We start from the raw sequence: 16,604 nt of genomic DNA on the forward strand, positions 1-16,604 counted from the left end.
CTCCTCTCATCCAGGAGTCTGCGCACACGTCGTCTCCTTAAAGAGTCCTCTTCATTCATTCATCCATCCACCACCCCCACCCCATCACATTTTCATTTAGTCTTTTCAGCACTTATCACAATCCGAAATTATCTTGTTTATTAGTTTACTAGTTTATCTTCCACTTAAGCAGAATAGGAGCACCATGAGGGCAGGATTTTGTCAGCTGTGTTCACTGCTGTATTATTCCCAGCTTGGCACCAGACTTGGCCAACGGTATGAGGTACCAGGTACAATTTTCCCCAAAATAAACAATCCTTATTCTGCTCTGAAACTGCCTTACTGACTACAAAGGTTCAAGCAAGGAGTAGCAGGGACCTGGCATCAAGGGAAATAAGCACTGATGTGGTTTGGGCCCAGGTCAACTCCAAGGTTCAAGGGGTCCGTACAAGGGGGTGCTGCAATGGCCCAGGCACGGGTAGTGGGACAAGGCAGGCCCATGTTTGAGGATTATCTCTTCCTCTGTTTTCTTTTTTTCTTCCTGTTTTCTATCATCTGTCCCACGACATTATCTATCCTGGTCCTTATGCACTGGGGGTCTCAGTGTCCAGGAGCTCAGGCTTGGCATCCAGTGTGGGAGGTGCAGGCCTCTGGGCAATGACCACAGCTATGTCAGGCCCTCCACAGATGATGGGATTCCTCACGTCCAGGAAGCTGGGCAGTCCCAAAGTGACAGAGATGGAACACATAGGGGAAAGAGGGAAGAGAAGGAGAGAGGGAAGGAAGAGGAAGGATGAGGGGGGAGAAATGGTGAGGAACAGGAAGGCCGAGGTGGAAGGGGGATATCAAGAGACACAGCGAGATTTGTGGGGAGACAGGAAGAGATGTGAAGCCAGAGAGACATTCACGGGGGAGTAAAGAGGTACAGGGAAACAGAGGAAAATGTGGGGGACATGGAAAGACAGATATGGGGACAGGCCAAACAGGGGAATACAGAGGGCCAGTGATATAAGGGACACAGAAAGATGCAGGTGAAGAGAGACGTGAGGAAATGGGGAGACAGATTGGGGGGGGGGAGCAGAGAGACAGGGTAGCAGAAACATAGAGGTGGAGATGGGAAGAAAGAAGGACATTGAGAGATGGTGATTGAATGGGTCAGGAGAGGCAGAGAGAGACACTGTCAGCCCAGGGGCCCTGGTGGGCTTCAGGAAGAGTCCTAGGCCTGTCCCTGCTCTTCTGTACACTCCCCTGAGCCCCAGCATAGTCACGCCCTAGTCTCAAACATAGAGCCTCCAGGGGTAGCCACACTGCCATCCCAGCTACCTGCCACGAACTGTGAATATGAACCCAGTGCTGCTAGATCTGCTGAGCCTCCAGGAAAGACCAAAAATGACTATAAAACACTGTTGAGGTCAGAAAAAATCAGATCTCTGAGCCATGTGCAACCCACTGGTTGTCAGACTGAGAAACCTTAGCTACAGGGCTACTTCAGAGAGGCTCCTTTCTGAAACCCCTTCCCACTTCCTTGTCCAGCTGGGGCTGAGAGCTATGGGACCCCAAACTTGGTCCTGGGGTCTTAAGCAGGGAAACAGCCTGATCAAACTGATTTTTCAAGACATGATACCCTCCTCCAATACTTGGTAGTAAAACATAGGGGCAAAAGGGCCTTTAGATGGGGCTGGGGAGACTCTGTGAGGTAGGCTGCAAACTCAAGCTCTATTAGGATTCAGGCAAGGAGCTCTCCAAAAGGAGAGCACTGGCCTCCTGCGGAGTCAGACACCTGGTTTGAATGTTGACTCTGCAGCTTACTGGCTGCCTGACTTTGGGCAAGTTACTGTAGCATCCTGGTGCCTGTTTTTTCATCTGAAAAATGGGGACTACAGCCACATCAAGGTCATATGAGTTTTAAGTTATTAACTCTATCTGGCACAGAGTAAGGGCAGCCATTACCCTGCTCTGACCAATAGTTAGTAGGCGTTGACAGATTGACTTTTTTTTTTTCCCAAGAAAACTCAGAAGTTTGGGAACATGAGTGAAATGTTCTTTTAAATACTGGACCCTAGAACTGAAAATGAAAATACATGTGCTCTGGGGGCCAGGTGGCCACACTCACCAGGCATAGCAGGCCCTGGAGCGCCTAGCTGGCAGGCCCTCCTTGCACAGCTGCTGTACCAGCTGTTCTAGGGCCTGCAGCTGCACCTGATGCTGCTCATGGTGCCGCTGCAGCCTCCACACCCGCTTCTGCAGTGTTCCCAGGAGACTGCCCAGCCCAGCCAGGGAGTTCTGGGCCTGGACTCCAGGCTGTGGCCTGGCAGGAGCAGGAGGAGGGGGCAGGGAGGTCAGGAACATGGTGGCCGTGGCTTCAGGGCCTCCAGATGCTGACCCCAGTACCGCAAGGTGCATAGGGCCAGGGGCTGAGACAGCTGGATCCGGAGACAGGGGCATGGCCTCTGGTGAAGAGGGAGACACGACTGGCTTCTCAGTGCTTCGGGAATTCTGCTGCCTCTGGAAGAAAAGGCATGGGATGAGAGGCATCAGGGTCAGACTTTAAGGGGAACTGTCCTCAGATAAGGCCAGACCTCAAGGAGGAACTTCCTTGAGGGGAGGGCTGAGGGTCAGACTGCAGCAGGGACTTCCCTCAGGAGAGGAGGGCTGAGGATCAGACTCCACAGGTCATTTTCAGGTGGGGAAGACAGGGTCAGACTGCAACAGTGGGACCTCCTTTTGCTCACCTTAGCAGGTGGTGCTGGGGAGAAAATGGATGGCACTGCATCAGGCCGCAGGTAGCGCACACCCCAGCGCCACTGGAAGCAAGAAGGTGTGAAGTGCTCACTGCACAGATGGTGGTGGCAGCTGGGCACCCAGTCCTCATGGCCCATGTGCCTCAGCCAGGCCTGCAGCCGGGGGCCGTCCTTTAGTGGGAACCTGCCAGGGACAGTGGGGTTACAGGGTCAGCAATATCAGGTCAGTCCCACCTCTCTCTGGGGACATGCACACGCAAAGGTCCCTGGGCTCCAAACTTCTGTCTACCTAGGCCAAAAATGGCCCTGCCTCTTACCCAGAGTCTCTCTACCACCAACCTACATCCCAACCTTCAGCTTCACCATTCATTCATTCCTTCATTCATTTATTTTAAAGATTTTATTTATTCATGAGAGACACAGAAAGAGAGGCAGAGGGAGAAGCAGGCTCCCTGTGGGGAGTCTGATGCCAGACTCTATCCCAGGACCCCAGGTTATGCTGTGTCAAAGGTAGACAACCATTGAGCCACCCAGCACCCCATGAGCCACCCAGAGATCCCTTTTTATTTTTTATAATGAATTTATCTGAGACAGAGAAAGAGAGAACACTTGCCTGTGCGTGAGAGCACACACAAGTGGGGGGAGAGGCAGACGGAGAGGAAGAAGGAGACTCCTCAATGAGCAGGAAATCGGAAGTGGGGCTCAATCCCAGGATCATGACCTGAGCTGAAAGCAGATGCTTAACTGACTGAGCCACCCTGGTGCCCTCAGCTCCAGCTTTTGAACACCCAACATCAGCCTACCTCTCCCACCTCTGCTGCCTCTCCCTTCCAGCATCCATACTCTCCTGACTGGACTTTTTTAGCAGCCTCTTTCCCAATCTCCCGACCCATAGCCACTCTGCCCTCCCCCACAATCTGTTCCTCTACATGAACCTGAGAGAGCAGTTTATGAAACTGGGCAAATCTAGAATGTGTCCACATTCATGGGGATGGGGATGGAGGAGGAGTAGGGTGAGGTTATAGATGAAAAGAAATGTAAGAAACATCCAATTGCAGATTGTGGTCCTCATCTGCAACAAACCATTTCATAAAAAGACATTTTAACACAGTAGGGGGAAAACTGAACATAAATTGGGTATTGGATAGTTGTAAGAAACTAATCTTGCTAGGTATGATAATTGTATTGGTTTATGCTTCTAAAATAGTCATCCGTTGGAAAAACATTCTGAATATTTATGGGTAAAAGAACTAACATCTAGGATTTACTTTAAAATCATGCATTAAGGGACACCTGGGTGGCTCAGTGGTTGAGTGCCTGCTTTTGGCCCAGGGTGTGATCCTGGGGTCCCAGGATTGAATCCTGCATTGGGTTCCCTGTATGGAGTCTGCTTGTCTCTCTGCCTGTATCTCTGTCTCTCATTCTCTCTCTCTCTCTCTCTGTGTGTGTGTGTGTCTCTCGTGAATAAATAAAATCTTTTTTAAAAATCATGCATTACAGGGTGGAAGCAGATAAAACAAATTAGCAAAATGTTGACAACTGGTGATTCTGAGTGACTATGCATGAGAATCCATTCATATAACTTTTTAAAAAAGATTTTTATTTACTTATTCATGAGAGACACAGAGAAAGAGGCAGAGACACAGGCAGAGGGAGAAGCAGGCTTCCTGTGGGGAGTCCAATGTGGGATTCAATCCCAGAATCCTGGGCCAAAAGCAGACACTCAACCATTGAGCCACCCACTGTCCCCATATAACTCTATTTTTTTTTTTTTTAATTTTTTTTTTATTTATTTATGATAGTCACACAGAGAGAGAGAGAGGCAGAGACACAGGCAGAGGGAGAAGCAGGCTCCATGCACCGGGAGCCCGACGTGGGATTCGATCCCGGGTCTCCAGGATCGCGCCCTGGGCCAAAGGCAGGCGCCAAACCGCTGCGCCACCCAGGGATCCCAATATATAACTCTATTTTTTGTGTATGCTTGAAAACAATCGTTAAAAGGTTTCTGAACTCAACAACAAAAGTAACACCATTAAAAATGGGCAAAGGACTAGAACAGATATTTCTCCAAAGAAGATATACAAATGGCCAACAAGCATATGAAAAGATACTCAATGTCAGTAATCATTAGGGAAATGCAAATTGAAACCATCAGGTATCACCTCATAACCATTAGAATGGCCACTATAAAAAACAAAACAAGGGGCCCTGCGGGGCTCAGTAGGTTGAGCATCTGACTTCAGCTCAGGTTATGATCTCCAGGTCCTGGGATCAGCTTCCATACTCAGCGACGAATCTGCTTGTCCCTCTCCTGTTGCACACCCTATCCCCCAGCTTGTGCTCATGCTCACGCATGCGCTCTCTCTCTCTAATAAATAAATAAAATCTTTTTAAAAAATAATAAAAATTAAGGGCCCCTGGGTGGCGCAGTTGGTTAGGTGTCTAACTCTTGGTTTCTGCTCAGGTCAAGATCTCAGAGTCATGAGATCAAGCTCCATGTTGGACTTTGAACTCAGCGAGGGGTCTGCTAAAAGTTTCCCTCTCCCGGGATCCCTGGGTGGCGCAGCGGTTTGGTGCCTGCCTTTGGCCCAGGGCACGATCCTGGAGACCTGGGATCGAATCCCACGTCAATCCCACGTCAGGCTCCCAGTGCATGGAGCCTGCTTCTCTCTCTGCCTATGTCTCTGCCTCTCTCTCTCTCTCTCTGTGTGACTATCATAAATAAATAAAAATTTAAAAAAAAGTTTCCCTCTCCCTCTATCCTCCCTACACTCAAGCACATATACGTGTGCTCTCTCAAATAAATAAATCTTTTTTTTTTTTAAAGATTTTATTTCATTCATGAGAGACACACAGAGAGAGAGAGAGAGAGAGGGAGAGGCAGAGACAGAGGCAGAGGGAGAAGCAGGCTCCTTGCAGGGAGCCCGACATAGGACTCAGTCCCAGGTCTCCAGGATCACACCCTGGGCCAAAGGCAGGCGCTAAACCTCTGAGCCATCCAGGGATTCCCCATAAATAAATCTTTTAAAAATAAATAAAATAATAACAAATATAAATATAAATAAATAAAATAAAAATTAAAACCAAACGTGTTGGTGAGCATGTGCAGAAACTGGAACCCGATGCACTGTTGGAGGAAAATGTAACATGGTGCAGCCACTATGGAAAACGATACAGTACCTCCTCAAAAAAATTAGAAATAGAATTACCATATGATCCAGCAATTCTACTTCTAAGTATGTACCTGAAAGAATTGAAAGTGGGGTCTTGAAAAGATATTTGCACACTAATGTTCATAACCGCATTATTCACAACAGCCAAAAGCCAATATTCATCAATGGATGAATAGGTAAGGAAAATGTGGCATATGTATACAATAGAATATTATTTAGTCTTAAAAAGGAAATGCTGACACATGCTATAACATGAGTGACCTTCAAGACATTATGGTAAGTGAAGTAAGCCAGTTACATACACACAAAATACCACTTATATGAATTATCTAGAGTTGTCAAATTCATAGAAAAAGAAATAGAATGGTGGTTTCCAGCGACTGAAGGGAGTAGGAAATTGGAGTTTGTTGTTCAATGCGCATGGAGTTTGTTTCACATGATGACAAAGTTCTGAAGATTGGGTTGCACAATAATGTGAATATCCTTAATATTACTGAACTGGATATTCAAAAATGGTTATGATGGTAGATTTTATACGTATATTACAATTAAAAATTAAAGTTAAAAAAAATGAACTGAATAAAAGCTTTCCCTGTGGGAATGGGTGGGGATTATCTGAGACTCAAGACTGTCCACAATGAAGACCTCATTTTCCGGCTTCCTTTGCAGCCAGGGGTGGTCACATAATTGAGTTCTGATTGGTCTGTCATGCAGCAGCAGTCAGAAACTGTGACACATTAACTGTTTAAGTGGTTAGATTTTGAGATGGTTTGTTATGTAGCATTAAATAACTAATATAGTCAGTCATCGACACTCCACCTGCACAGTATCTTCCATATCTGTCACATTATATACTTAATATTTTTCTTAAAATTGACCAACTTTTAAGTATGAAACAAAGATACCTCAAAGAGAAACTTTACACCACAACTGAAAATGGAAAACCAGTTACCAATTCCAGGAACAGAAGTTGACCAAAAAACAGCTGGATACTTTCTTCTGCTGAGGGCTCTGAGGCCTCTGTCTGTTAAAAGGGCAGAGTAAGGGGTGCTAGAGCAGAGGATAACACCGTCTATAGGTCTATAGGAGACAAGGTAACAAACTCAGGCACAGGCACACAAAGGAATACCATACAGCCCTAAAACAGAATGTGGAGGCACTCTATGAACTGATGTGCTATTTTCAGGCACATGTATTACCTGAAAAAAAAAAAAAGGTGCAAACAGCTTTTAGTAACTGTGGCAGGCTCGGTAATGGCCCCCCAAAGATATCCATGTTCAAATCCCTGGAATCTGCAAATACTATGTTGCATGACAAAAGATGTGATTAAGTAAGGATCCTGAGATGAGGAAGTCATCCTAGAACATTCATTTGGGCCCTACATGCAATCCTAAGTATCCTTGCGAGAGGGAGGCCAAGTGGACATTACCACAGATGAAAGCAGAGAAGGTGATGTGACCACAAAGGCAAAGATAGATGTGGCCCCCAGAAGCTGGAAGAGGCAAGACACAGATTCTCTCCTACAGCCAGCCTCACTGGGAGTGCCATCCTGCCAACACCTTGGTTCTGGCCCAGTAAAACTGACTTGCACTTCTGGTCTCCAGAACTGGGAGAGAATAATTTCTGCTATTTTAAGCCATCAAGTTTGTTTCAACATTCACAGGAAACTAATATAGCAATAGAGGGGAAATTAGAACATGTGTTCAGATTTGTTCATATCTGTATAAATAAACTTTTGGAAAAGACACGTTAAGAAAGGAGGTGGGCAGGATGAACAGAGATGGGTGCAGGAGCAGGACTTCCCAGCCCAAAGGCAGACAGACAGGGCAGGTGGGGGTGGAGTACAGCTGGTAGAAGGACACAGGCTGACTCAGAAGAGCTGTGGCACCCAGAGAGCAGAACCCCAGGGCACCCAGCCAGGAGCTCTGGCTGCTGTAGTCCCTTTCGCCTCTGTTTGGGATCCAAATCTTCTCATCAACCCCATTCTGCCTCGACACACACAAGAACTCTCTTGCAGCAGCATTCCCCAGCCCCTCCTCCTTGGCAGAGACTGACAACTGACTACTCCACATCCCCTTTCTTTCTTCCTTACTAACAAAACTCCAACTTTAGTTGAGGTCATGATGTGCCTCGCTAGAAGACTGTTTCCCAGGTTCCTTTGTGTAGGTGGGGCCAGGTAACTAAGTTCAGGCCAGTGAATACTTTTGTGTCGTGTGAGAAATCTGGCAGGGTACCTTAAAAATGCGAAGGGTCCTCAAATGGATCAGGGCACCTCAAGGGGCAAAGGAGGAAAATATGAAAAACTTCTTCCTTGGGCGCCTGCATGGCTGAGTTGGTTAAGTGTCTGTCTTGGCTCAGGTCATGATCCGGGGGTCCTGGGATCAAGTCCTGCTTCAGGCTACCTGCTCAGCGGGGAGTCTGCTTCTCTCTCTGCTCTTCCTCCCTGCTCGTGATCTCTCTTTCTCTCTCTCAAATAAATAAAACCTTAAAAAAAAAAAAACCCACCTCTTCCTCACTTGGTCTTTTTCTTATTCTCTTTTGTTCTTCTGGATGGCAACACATTTACAACGGGCTCTCTAAGAATCTACTTTAAGTAGTCAGTGTCCTCCTTTTCTCTAGAATCGTTTAGTCTTGTTGGTCATCCTTCTAGATCATAAACTGCTAGAAATTCTTCTTTAGGGGATCCCTGGGTGGCGCAGCGGTTTGGCGCCTGCCTTTGGCCCAGGGCGCGATCCTGGAGACCCGGGATCGAATCCCACATCAGGCTCCCGGTGCATGGAGCCTGCTTCTCCCTCCGCCTGTGTCTCTGCCTCTCTCTCTCTCTCTGTGACTATCATAAATAAATTAAAAAAATTAAAAAAAAAATTAAAAAAAAAAAAAGAAATTCTTCTTTAAAAATGGGTGTGTGGGGCAGCCCTGGTGGCGCAGCGGTTTGGTGCCGTCTGCAGCCTGGGGTGTGATCCTGGAGACCTGGGATCGAGTCCCACATCGGGCTTCCTGCATGGAGCCTGCTTCTCCCTCTCCCTCTGCCTGTGTCTCTGCCTCTATCTCTGTGTCTATGAATAAATAAATAAAATCTTTAAAAAAAAATGGGTGTGTGTGTGTGTGTTATTTTCTGGAGCTCCTGGGTAGCTTATTCGGTTAAGGATCTGCCTTTGGCTCCAGTTGTGATCTGAGAGTCCTGGCATTGATCTTCACATCCGGCTCCCTGGTCTGAGAGGAGCCTGCTTCTCTCTCTGCCCGCTGCTCTGTCTGCTTGTGCATGCGCACACTTTCTCTCTAGTTCTGTCAAATAAATAAAATTTGTTTTTTAAAAGTTATTTTCAAAAAAAAACACAAAAAACAAAACAAAACAAAACAAAAACAAACAAAAAAAATAAAAGTTATTTTCTTCCTTACTAACAATGAATTCAAAATTTCTTCAGGGTGATTAAATGCCCTGCTAAATTATATTTCCCAGTCTCCTTCGTAGTTGGGTTGACCAATGATGAAGAACTCACCATCAGGTGGGGTTTCTGGGAAGGATTTATAAAGGGCTAATCCCACTCACGGTTAGAGCCCCTTTTGCTCTTCCTCCCTCCCTTCTCTTTTCTTACCAGGAATGGTGGGCCTTGATGGTTGGGGCACTTGGCAGCCATCTTGCATGGGACTGCATGCAAGGATAACAGCACAGAAAAATAGGAATCTCAACCCTAATGATTTGTGGGCCTGCCACACCAGTGCTGGTCTTTCAACCTCTGTATGTGTTTTTTTTTTTTTAAGATTTTATTTATTTATTCATAGAGACACAGAGAGGCAGAGACACAGGCAGAGGGAGAGAAGCAGGCTCCATGCAGAGAGCCTGACGTGGGAGTCGATCCAGGGTCTCCAGGATCACGCCCTAGGCTGCAGGCGGTGCTAAACCACTGCGCCACCGGGGCTACCCTCTGTATGTGTTTTATTCAAGAGAAAAATAAACCCTTAGTGGATTCTATTATCGTTCAAGATATTTGCTGCCCTTCCCCACATGAAGATTACATATCTCTACTGCACCGACCCGAGGCTTGCACAGACTTGCTTTGGCCAAAGGACTGAAAGTGATGTGGGCCACATCTAAATATAGAATTTATGAGGAGCCATTGGGTGATTCTCCCTATTTTCACTTTTACCCCTTCTACAAGACCAGAAGTTTCCATATAGGGGAGGCTCCTTCAGCCTGAGTCCGGGGTTAGGATACTATACAGTAGGTCCATAAATGGTCTTCAAAGGACATATTGTGAATGAGAAATAAACTTTTGTTGTAGTACGAGATTTTGCATCTGTTATTGTAGCTATATCCTATATGCTATATCCTATAAACTCAGGACTTTCTTACTGCCAGCCAAATGCAATTCCTAACTTCCCATTAGAAGGCTTCCCATTAGAGCTGACTCTGATTTTCCTGAAAGGGCCAAAAACAAATGAATGTTTCCTCTGGCTGCCTGGCAGGCCCTTATGTTATTCCCCTGCAGCCACTTCCCTCTATATGATTCACCTTGTTCCTTCTTGCCATCCACACCTTCTCCTGAATCTCCTTTGCAAACAGCTCCTCACCAAACTCTTAACTATGTGGCTTCTGTAAGACTGACTCAGGGATGAGCCTTGAGGAAGAAATGGGCTAGCTTGTGTGAAGGACGGTCTGGAAGCCATTGGTGGGATTTAAACAACACAGACAAGAACTAATTTTTTATAAAATCATCTGGATGCTCTGTACAGTTGTTATTGTTCTCATTATTATAGGTGAGGCACTTAGAACAGTGCCTGGCATAAGTGCTCTCTAAATAAGTTGTTATTGTTGCTCTTGTCAGGGACACAGAAGCGTAGGCAGGGAGGCCAGGAAGCAGCTATCACAATGTTTCATTAACAGATGATGGCAGCCTGAACTACACCATGAGAGCAGAGGTAATATGAAGTAGTCAGGCTAGAAATGTAGAGCTTTTTGTTGTTGTTGTTGTTGTTATTTCCTAATAGTTTAGTTAGGATTTTCCCATTTGCATTTATAACTCTACTGCCAAGGTATGAAGGGTTTTGTTGTGATTGTCACAGGGTGGGGATGTGTTTGGAGGATAAAGTCAAAGGATGGGTTGATGGACTGACTGACAGCAGCAGTGCTGAAGAAAGACTGGGAGTGACTCCCAGGTTGTGTGTTCAGTTCTTCAGTGTTTGATGCTTTACCTATCCATGAGCTTTGTCCGGACAGGACCTGTCAGGATCCTCTGTGTCTAGCAGGGGCTTCCATACTCCAGGAGACACTCAGAGTTGCTGAATTAATAAACACTGCCAGAGCAATGTACCTTAAAAAAAAAAAAGCAAATCTGGACACACTGATTTAGGTTTAAAGACTCCTCTGCATTACTCTTACTCTGCACCAGGGTCCCTTCAAGGGACAGGGATTGCTGAGTTTCCTGGGGGAGGCCATCTGAAATGCATTAATGAAATTCAGCCAACAAATATTTACTGAGCACCCCCTATGCAACAGGCATTATTTTAGGGTTGGGGAAATGACAAAAAAAAAAAAAAAGTTACTGACATTCTAGTGGAGAAGACAATAAATGAATACATCAAATATGTGATATGCCAAATAGTGATAAGCATCAAAAGGATAAGTAAAGGAATCCCTGGGTGGCTCAGCGGTTTAGCGCCTGCCCTCGGCCCAAGGTGTGATACTGGAGACCCGGGATCGAGACCCATGTCAGGCTCCCTGTGTGAAGCCTGATTCTCTCTCTGCCTGTGGCTCTGCCTCTCACTCTCTCTCTCATGAATAAATAAATAAAATATTTTTTTTTTTAAAAAAAAGGATAAGTAAAATAGGAGGTAAATAGGGAGAATACCTACAGATCTGGGAGAGGATTATCATTTTACATAGAGTGGTGGTCATAAAGGTAAGACCTTTCCAGGTAGAGGAAAAAGCACAAGCAAAGTCCCAGGGGCAACAATGTGCCTGGTGTGCTAGGGGAACAGCATGTTGCCAGTGACACTGGAGCACAGTATTAAGGGACAGGAGGAAGGAAATGAGGTCATACAGATACTGGGGATCCAGCCCCTATAGGGCTTTCTGTCTACTCTAGTCTCACCTTATCTTGTATAGAGTGAGGTGGGAGCCAGGAGAGAATCTGAACAGAGGAGGACTCTGATCTGACTCAGGGATATACAGATTCCTTGTGTCTGTGTGTGGGGATCAGAGTGTGGGAGCGGCTTGACTAATGAAGAGGCTACTAAAATAGTGCAGTTAGGAGGTGGTAATGACCAGAAACTGAATTGAGGCAGAGAAGGTTAGAAGTGGTCAATTCTGGATAGATTTTAAAGGAAGAGCCAACAGGATCTGCTGATGGGCTGAATGAGGAATGTGTCCTACCCCATTTAGACTAAGGCTAACAGGGATACACCTGTCATCCCAAAGAGTCAGGTTTATTTACCATTGCGATGAGGAAAATTGCACACCAGAAATACCAGAAGTGAGGAGTCTCAACAAAGGAAAAGACAGGGTTATTACTTGAGTTTGGGAGAAGGGTGAATTTTAGGTGAAATGTAAATGAAACTGTTTGGATAGGCTTAAAGCAAAGCAGAACTGTGTGTAAAGGGACAGATACTAGCTTTGGGTTGTGAAAGTGAGTCCAGGGTCCTGTCTCCTTGAAAGCAATAAAGTTGGGATGCCTGGGTGGTTCAGTGGTTGAGCATCTGCCTTCATCTCAGGGTGTGACCCTGGGTTCTGGGGATCAAGTCCTGCATCAGGCTCCCTGCGAGGAGCCTGCTTCTCCCTCCCCCTGTGTCTCTGCTTCTCTCTGTCTCTCATGAATGAATAAAATCTTTTTTTTTTCTTAAAGCAGTAAAGTTTAGGTAGATGTGGAAAAACTATGTCCAGAAATGCCTTACCTGAAGCTCTGCACCTGGGCAGAAGCAACTGAGGTTGCTTCCCTGTGTCAAAGTGACAACTCTTCCAGGTGCTAAGCGAGATGTTTCATTATTACTGATAGAATTCCAAATGGTGAAGTTTATGATAGTCTACGATTTTAAACAACAAAGTTTCCTAGCAAAAAAGCAGCAGTCAGTCAAAGAAGAAGGATTATTTTTCACTTTATATCTGCAGCATCTGAGAAAAATAGAAATATTTTCTCTTATTAACTCTTCAGTCGAATTTTCCCGTGTCTTTTATTCCAGCTGGGGAATAATAAGTGGGAGGACAGATTTATTTTTTCTTTCTTTCTTTCTTTCTTTCTTTCTTTCTTTCTTTCTTTCTTTTTTTTTTTTTTTTAACAGTTCAAGCTCATTTTTACTTTCCCCAATGTGAGGAAAGAAAAGAGGTAGGTATGACTCTTAAGATTTCCTGCCTGAATAACAGGAAAGATGGAGCGAGCTCTTAACTGAAATAGGAAAGGCTGTGGAAAGTTTGGGAGAGAGACAAGATCAGGAGCTCAATTTTGGATGTTTTGCGTTTGAGATAAATTCGTGGAGATAACAAGTGAGCAGTTTTAGGGTCCTTCCCCTACACAGTCCCACTTCTCATGCTCGCTGCTTTCACTACCTGTAGTTTATCGTCCACCCCTGCGTTTAAAACTTCTGCACCTCTGCGTGTGCTGCGTTTAGGGCTGAGAACACCGTCTCTTCACTTTGCTAGTCCTGCTTCCAGACACCTGCAAGCTGGACCAGGCGCGCGGGCACAGCTGCAATTACCCTCGGGCTCCGCCCCCAGCCCCACCCCAGCCCCGCCCCCCGAGCCCCGCCCCGCGCTGGCGCTCACTTGTAGAAGCTCACGGGGCGGTTGTCAGCGCCCAGTCGGCCTGCAGTGTTGGAGCAGTTCGGAGCCCGGCAGTACTTGGGCATGGCTGTTCCACCCCGTTGAGTCCTGCCCAGTCTGCAGCTGCACTTTGATCCTCGCCGGGCGCCGCCGAACCCCACCCTGCCCGCTCTCCGCCTACCTCACGTGATGGCCCTTGGTGCCTCATCACGTGCAGGGGAAGGAAGAGAGCGCCTGCGCACTACGCGCCCAGCCGCGTTACCACAGTTACGCCCTGGTCACGTGGCGAGTGGGGAAAGCGCGAGGACGTCGGCGCAAAGCCAGTTCTTAGGCATCCGGACCTTACCACGTGTTAGGGGAGACAGGGGGGAGTCGCGGCTTTTCTGAGCATGCGCCGAGTGGTCGGTCTCTTTGGACTCCACCCCTCCTTACATCCGGGCGACTGCCACTGCGTGGGTAGTTGCTGGGGGTGGGGAGTGCGGCAAAAAGCGAACTGGAGGCTTTGATCTTCGCTACGTAAAAAGTTAACACCTAAATGCTTAATGGTGAAAACAGACCGCGCAAAAAACGCCACTTCCTTGGTCAGGCATTAAGTAGAGGAGCTCCGGTTCCACCCGGCCGTAGGCTTCGCTCCGCCTCTCGGCCCTCATTGGTCAAAACCGGTACCCGGCGGCCCTGACATTGGCCAGACCCGGGCCTGCCGCGTCCAATGGGCGGCGGCGCCGGCTTTCCCGCGGCCGTTTGCTCTTCCAGTGGGTCGTGAAGGCGGCTGCGGCGGCGGCGGCGGTTGAGGAGCCTAACGGTTGCCTGGCTCCGGCGCGTCGATGGCGGCCTTGGGGCCCGGAGGCTACGCGCGCAACGATGCAGTGGAGAAGCTGCCGACCGGCGCGGCGGGGGTTCCGGCGCGGAGGGGCCAGTGCTCTCCGCCCCCCGCCCCGCCGCTCTGTCTCCGGCGGCGGACACGACTCTCGACGGCGGCGGAGGACACGGTGCAGAACCGGGTGAGGAGCTGTTTGCCCTGCCCACCCCAGTCCCGGGGTTCGGCGGCCTCCCCCGGCCCCGCCCCCGCCCCCGCCCCCGCCCCCGGATCGCCGGCCCCGCCTCAGCCCTCGGCTCATTCCACCTTCTCTCCCCACTTGCCCGCCCTTGCCTTCCACCCTTACCGACGTGGAATTCTTGGCGCATGTTGCCACCCCAGGTTACGGACACTGTGAGTAAATGTAAAACCTCAGCAGCGCTTCCGAAGTGGGGGTAGACGTACAGAATAGTCCCCGACGTTCTTAGATAGAAAATCAAAGACGATTTTAGAGTAGGTACAAGGAATTCTCTTAGCACACCAGCGACTTAAAAAATGGTTCTCCAACTCTCCGAGCTACAAAGTCTATTTTTATAAAAGAGAAGTTGACAGTAATCATGCCACGGAGTTGCAGGGAGCAGAGATGAAATCGGGACCATGACCTGCTCTTGGCAGAGGCCAGATAGAGGGTGGAAACACGGTAGATCCTGGTGGATCTTGTTTCTGCCCCCTGGCGTCCTGCTGCACTCTGATTATATCACCCATTCCTGGCTGCAAGGCTAGGCAAGTGGCCCCTCCCCACCTCTCTGGCAGTACCTCCATTGTCCTCCCTTTTATCAGTGTTAGGTCACTCACACTAGCCAGCTGTTTTCCCGAGGCTCCAAGCTCTTTACCGCCTCCCAAGTGTTTGCTGAGTCCTTTGGGCTTTTTTGCTGCAGTCCACCTGGCTGGCTCCTCATTCCTCAAATCTCAGCCTGAATATCCCTAGCCTGAGCCGCCTTTTGGAACCGCCCCCCCCCCCCCCACCTAAGATAGACACCTACTTTAATCTCTTACCTAGCATGCTGTACTTCATAGCTTTTCTCTTGTATGTCCCTGAAAGTACTTGTGAGCTCTAAACTGCATGTAAAATAAAGGAATAGCAAGGGGGATTTCAGAGAGACAGCAACGTGGTTAAGCAGCCTCTGGACCCAGACTGCCTGGGCTTAAACCTTAATTCTGTTCTTGTTATGAACTTTTCTGTGCCTCAGTTTCCTCATCTGTCAAATGATGATAATATAAATATTCCCTTGCAGGGTATTTGTGAGGATTAAGTGAACTCACGTATCTTTTTTTTTAATTTTTTTAGTTTTTATTTATTTATGATAGTCACACACACACAGAGAGAGAGAGAGGCAGAGACATAGGCAGAAGGAGAAGCAGGCTCCATGCACCGCGAGCCCGACGTGGGATTCGATCCTGGGTCTCCAGGATCGCGCCCTGGGCCAAAAGCAGGCGCTAAACCGCTGCGCCACCCAGGGATCCCGAACTCACGTATCTTAAGTATTAGAACGATACCTGGCACATTTCAAGTACTCTTATTAGTGGTAGCTACTACTGCTTTGATTGTGTATCTTGGATAATTGGCGTCATTTATTTATTCTTGTTTGGTGGCACAGAGTCCATCTGGCTTACAAAAATGTACTCTAAAAATGACCATTTATTGTATTAATGCCCAGTAATGCTGGTTGACAGAAAAACAATGTGAGTGCCATTGTTTGATTGCTTGGAATAGAGTCCTGCTGCTGCTCCTTCCTGGGTGGGTTACCTCTCTGGGCCCCTTTATAGCCTCATCTGTAAGATAGAGATGATGATGATGATGATGATAATGACCACATCATAGGGTTATTGAGAGCATAAGTCAGTACAGGTATTTAAACAGTGCCTGGCTCCTGGTAAATGCTCAAGAAGAGTTAGCTATTATTATCCTATGTTTGCCTCTCATTTCTAAAGCCAAAGACTTGCTTGAGAATGTTTTGCTTTATAATAATTTGAAACTAGGGGATCCCTGGGTGGCTCAGCAGTTTGGCGCCTGCCTTTGGCCCAAGGCGTGGTCCTGGGGTCATGGGGTCGGGTCCCGTATCGGGCTCCCTGTGTGGAGCCTGCTTCTCCCTCTGCCTGTG

The 16,604-nt window shown here is 47.5% G+C and overlaps 2 protein-coding genes across 5 annotated transcripts in view; one reads left to right on the forward strand and one right to left on the reverse strand.

The window, feature by feature from the left end:
• Nucleotides 1–115: 115 nt before the first annotated feature.
• On the reverse strand, nt 116–14,262 carry THAP8 (THAP domain containing 8). Of its 4 annotated transcripts, none has more exons than XM_072751468.1 (5): nt 13,650–14,262; nt 13,434–13,549; nt 2,712–2,904; nt 2,093–2,484; nt 116–693 (listed from the first exon to the last, which is right to left on the reverse strand). In XM_072751468.1, exons 3-5 carry the CDS (start codon nt 2,856–2,858, stop codon nt 564–566), a joined length of 669 nt encoding a protein of 222 aa, XP_072607569.1. In that variant the 5' UTR covers nt 2,859–2,904; nt 13,434–13,549; nt 13,650–14,262; the 3' UTR covers nt 116–563. The 4 variants fall into 4 exon arrangements, with proteins under 4 accessions (XP_072607569.1, XP_072607567.1, XP_025866143.2 ...); XM_072751466.1 differs by lacking the exon at nt 13,434–13,549 and adding an exon at nt 11,087–11,205 and having other exon boundaries at nt 13,650–13,814; XM_026010358.2 differs by lacking the exon at nt 13,434–13,549 and having other exon boundaries at nt 13,650–14,071.
• Nucleotides 14,060–16,604, forward strand: part of WDR62 (WD repeat domain 62) — a 48,880-nt gene continuing 46,335 nt past the window's right edge. Inside the window, exon 1 of the mRNA XM_026009940.2 lies at nt 14,060–14,647. Coding sequence (XP_025865725.2) covers nt 14,471–14,647 — 177 coding nt within the window. The 5' untranslated portion in view covers nt 14,060–14,470. The remainder of the gene's footprint in view (nt 14,648–16,604) is intronic.

This window comes from Vulpes vulpes, chromosome 1 (assembly GCF_048418805.1).
Source record: "Vulpes vulpes isolate BD-2025 chromosome 1, VulVul3, whole genome shotgun sequence".
Classification (NCBI taxonomy): domain Eukaryota; kingdom Metazoa; phylum Chordata; class Mammalia; order Carnivora; family Canidae; genus Vulpes; species Vulpes vulpes.

Bases quoted from the DNA above. Each gene is read 5' to 3' on its own strand.
- THAP8 (XM_026010358.2), bottom strand. From the start codon at position 13,732: ATGCCCAAGTACTGCCGGGCTCCGAACTGCTCCAACACTGCAGGCCGA. The intron at 2,485-2,711 runs GTGAGCAAAAGG...CTTTTCTTCCAG, and splicing joins CCCCAGCACCACCTGCTAAG to AGGCAGCAGAATTCCCGAAG. The intron at 694-2,092 runs GTGAGTGTGGCC...GGGACTGCCCAG, and splicing joins TCCAGGGCCTGCTATGCCTG to CTTCCTGGACGTGAGGAATC.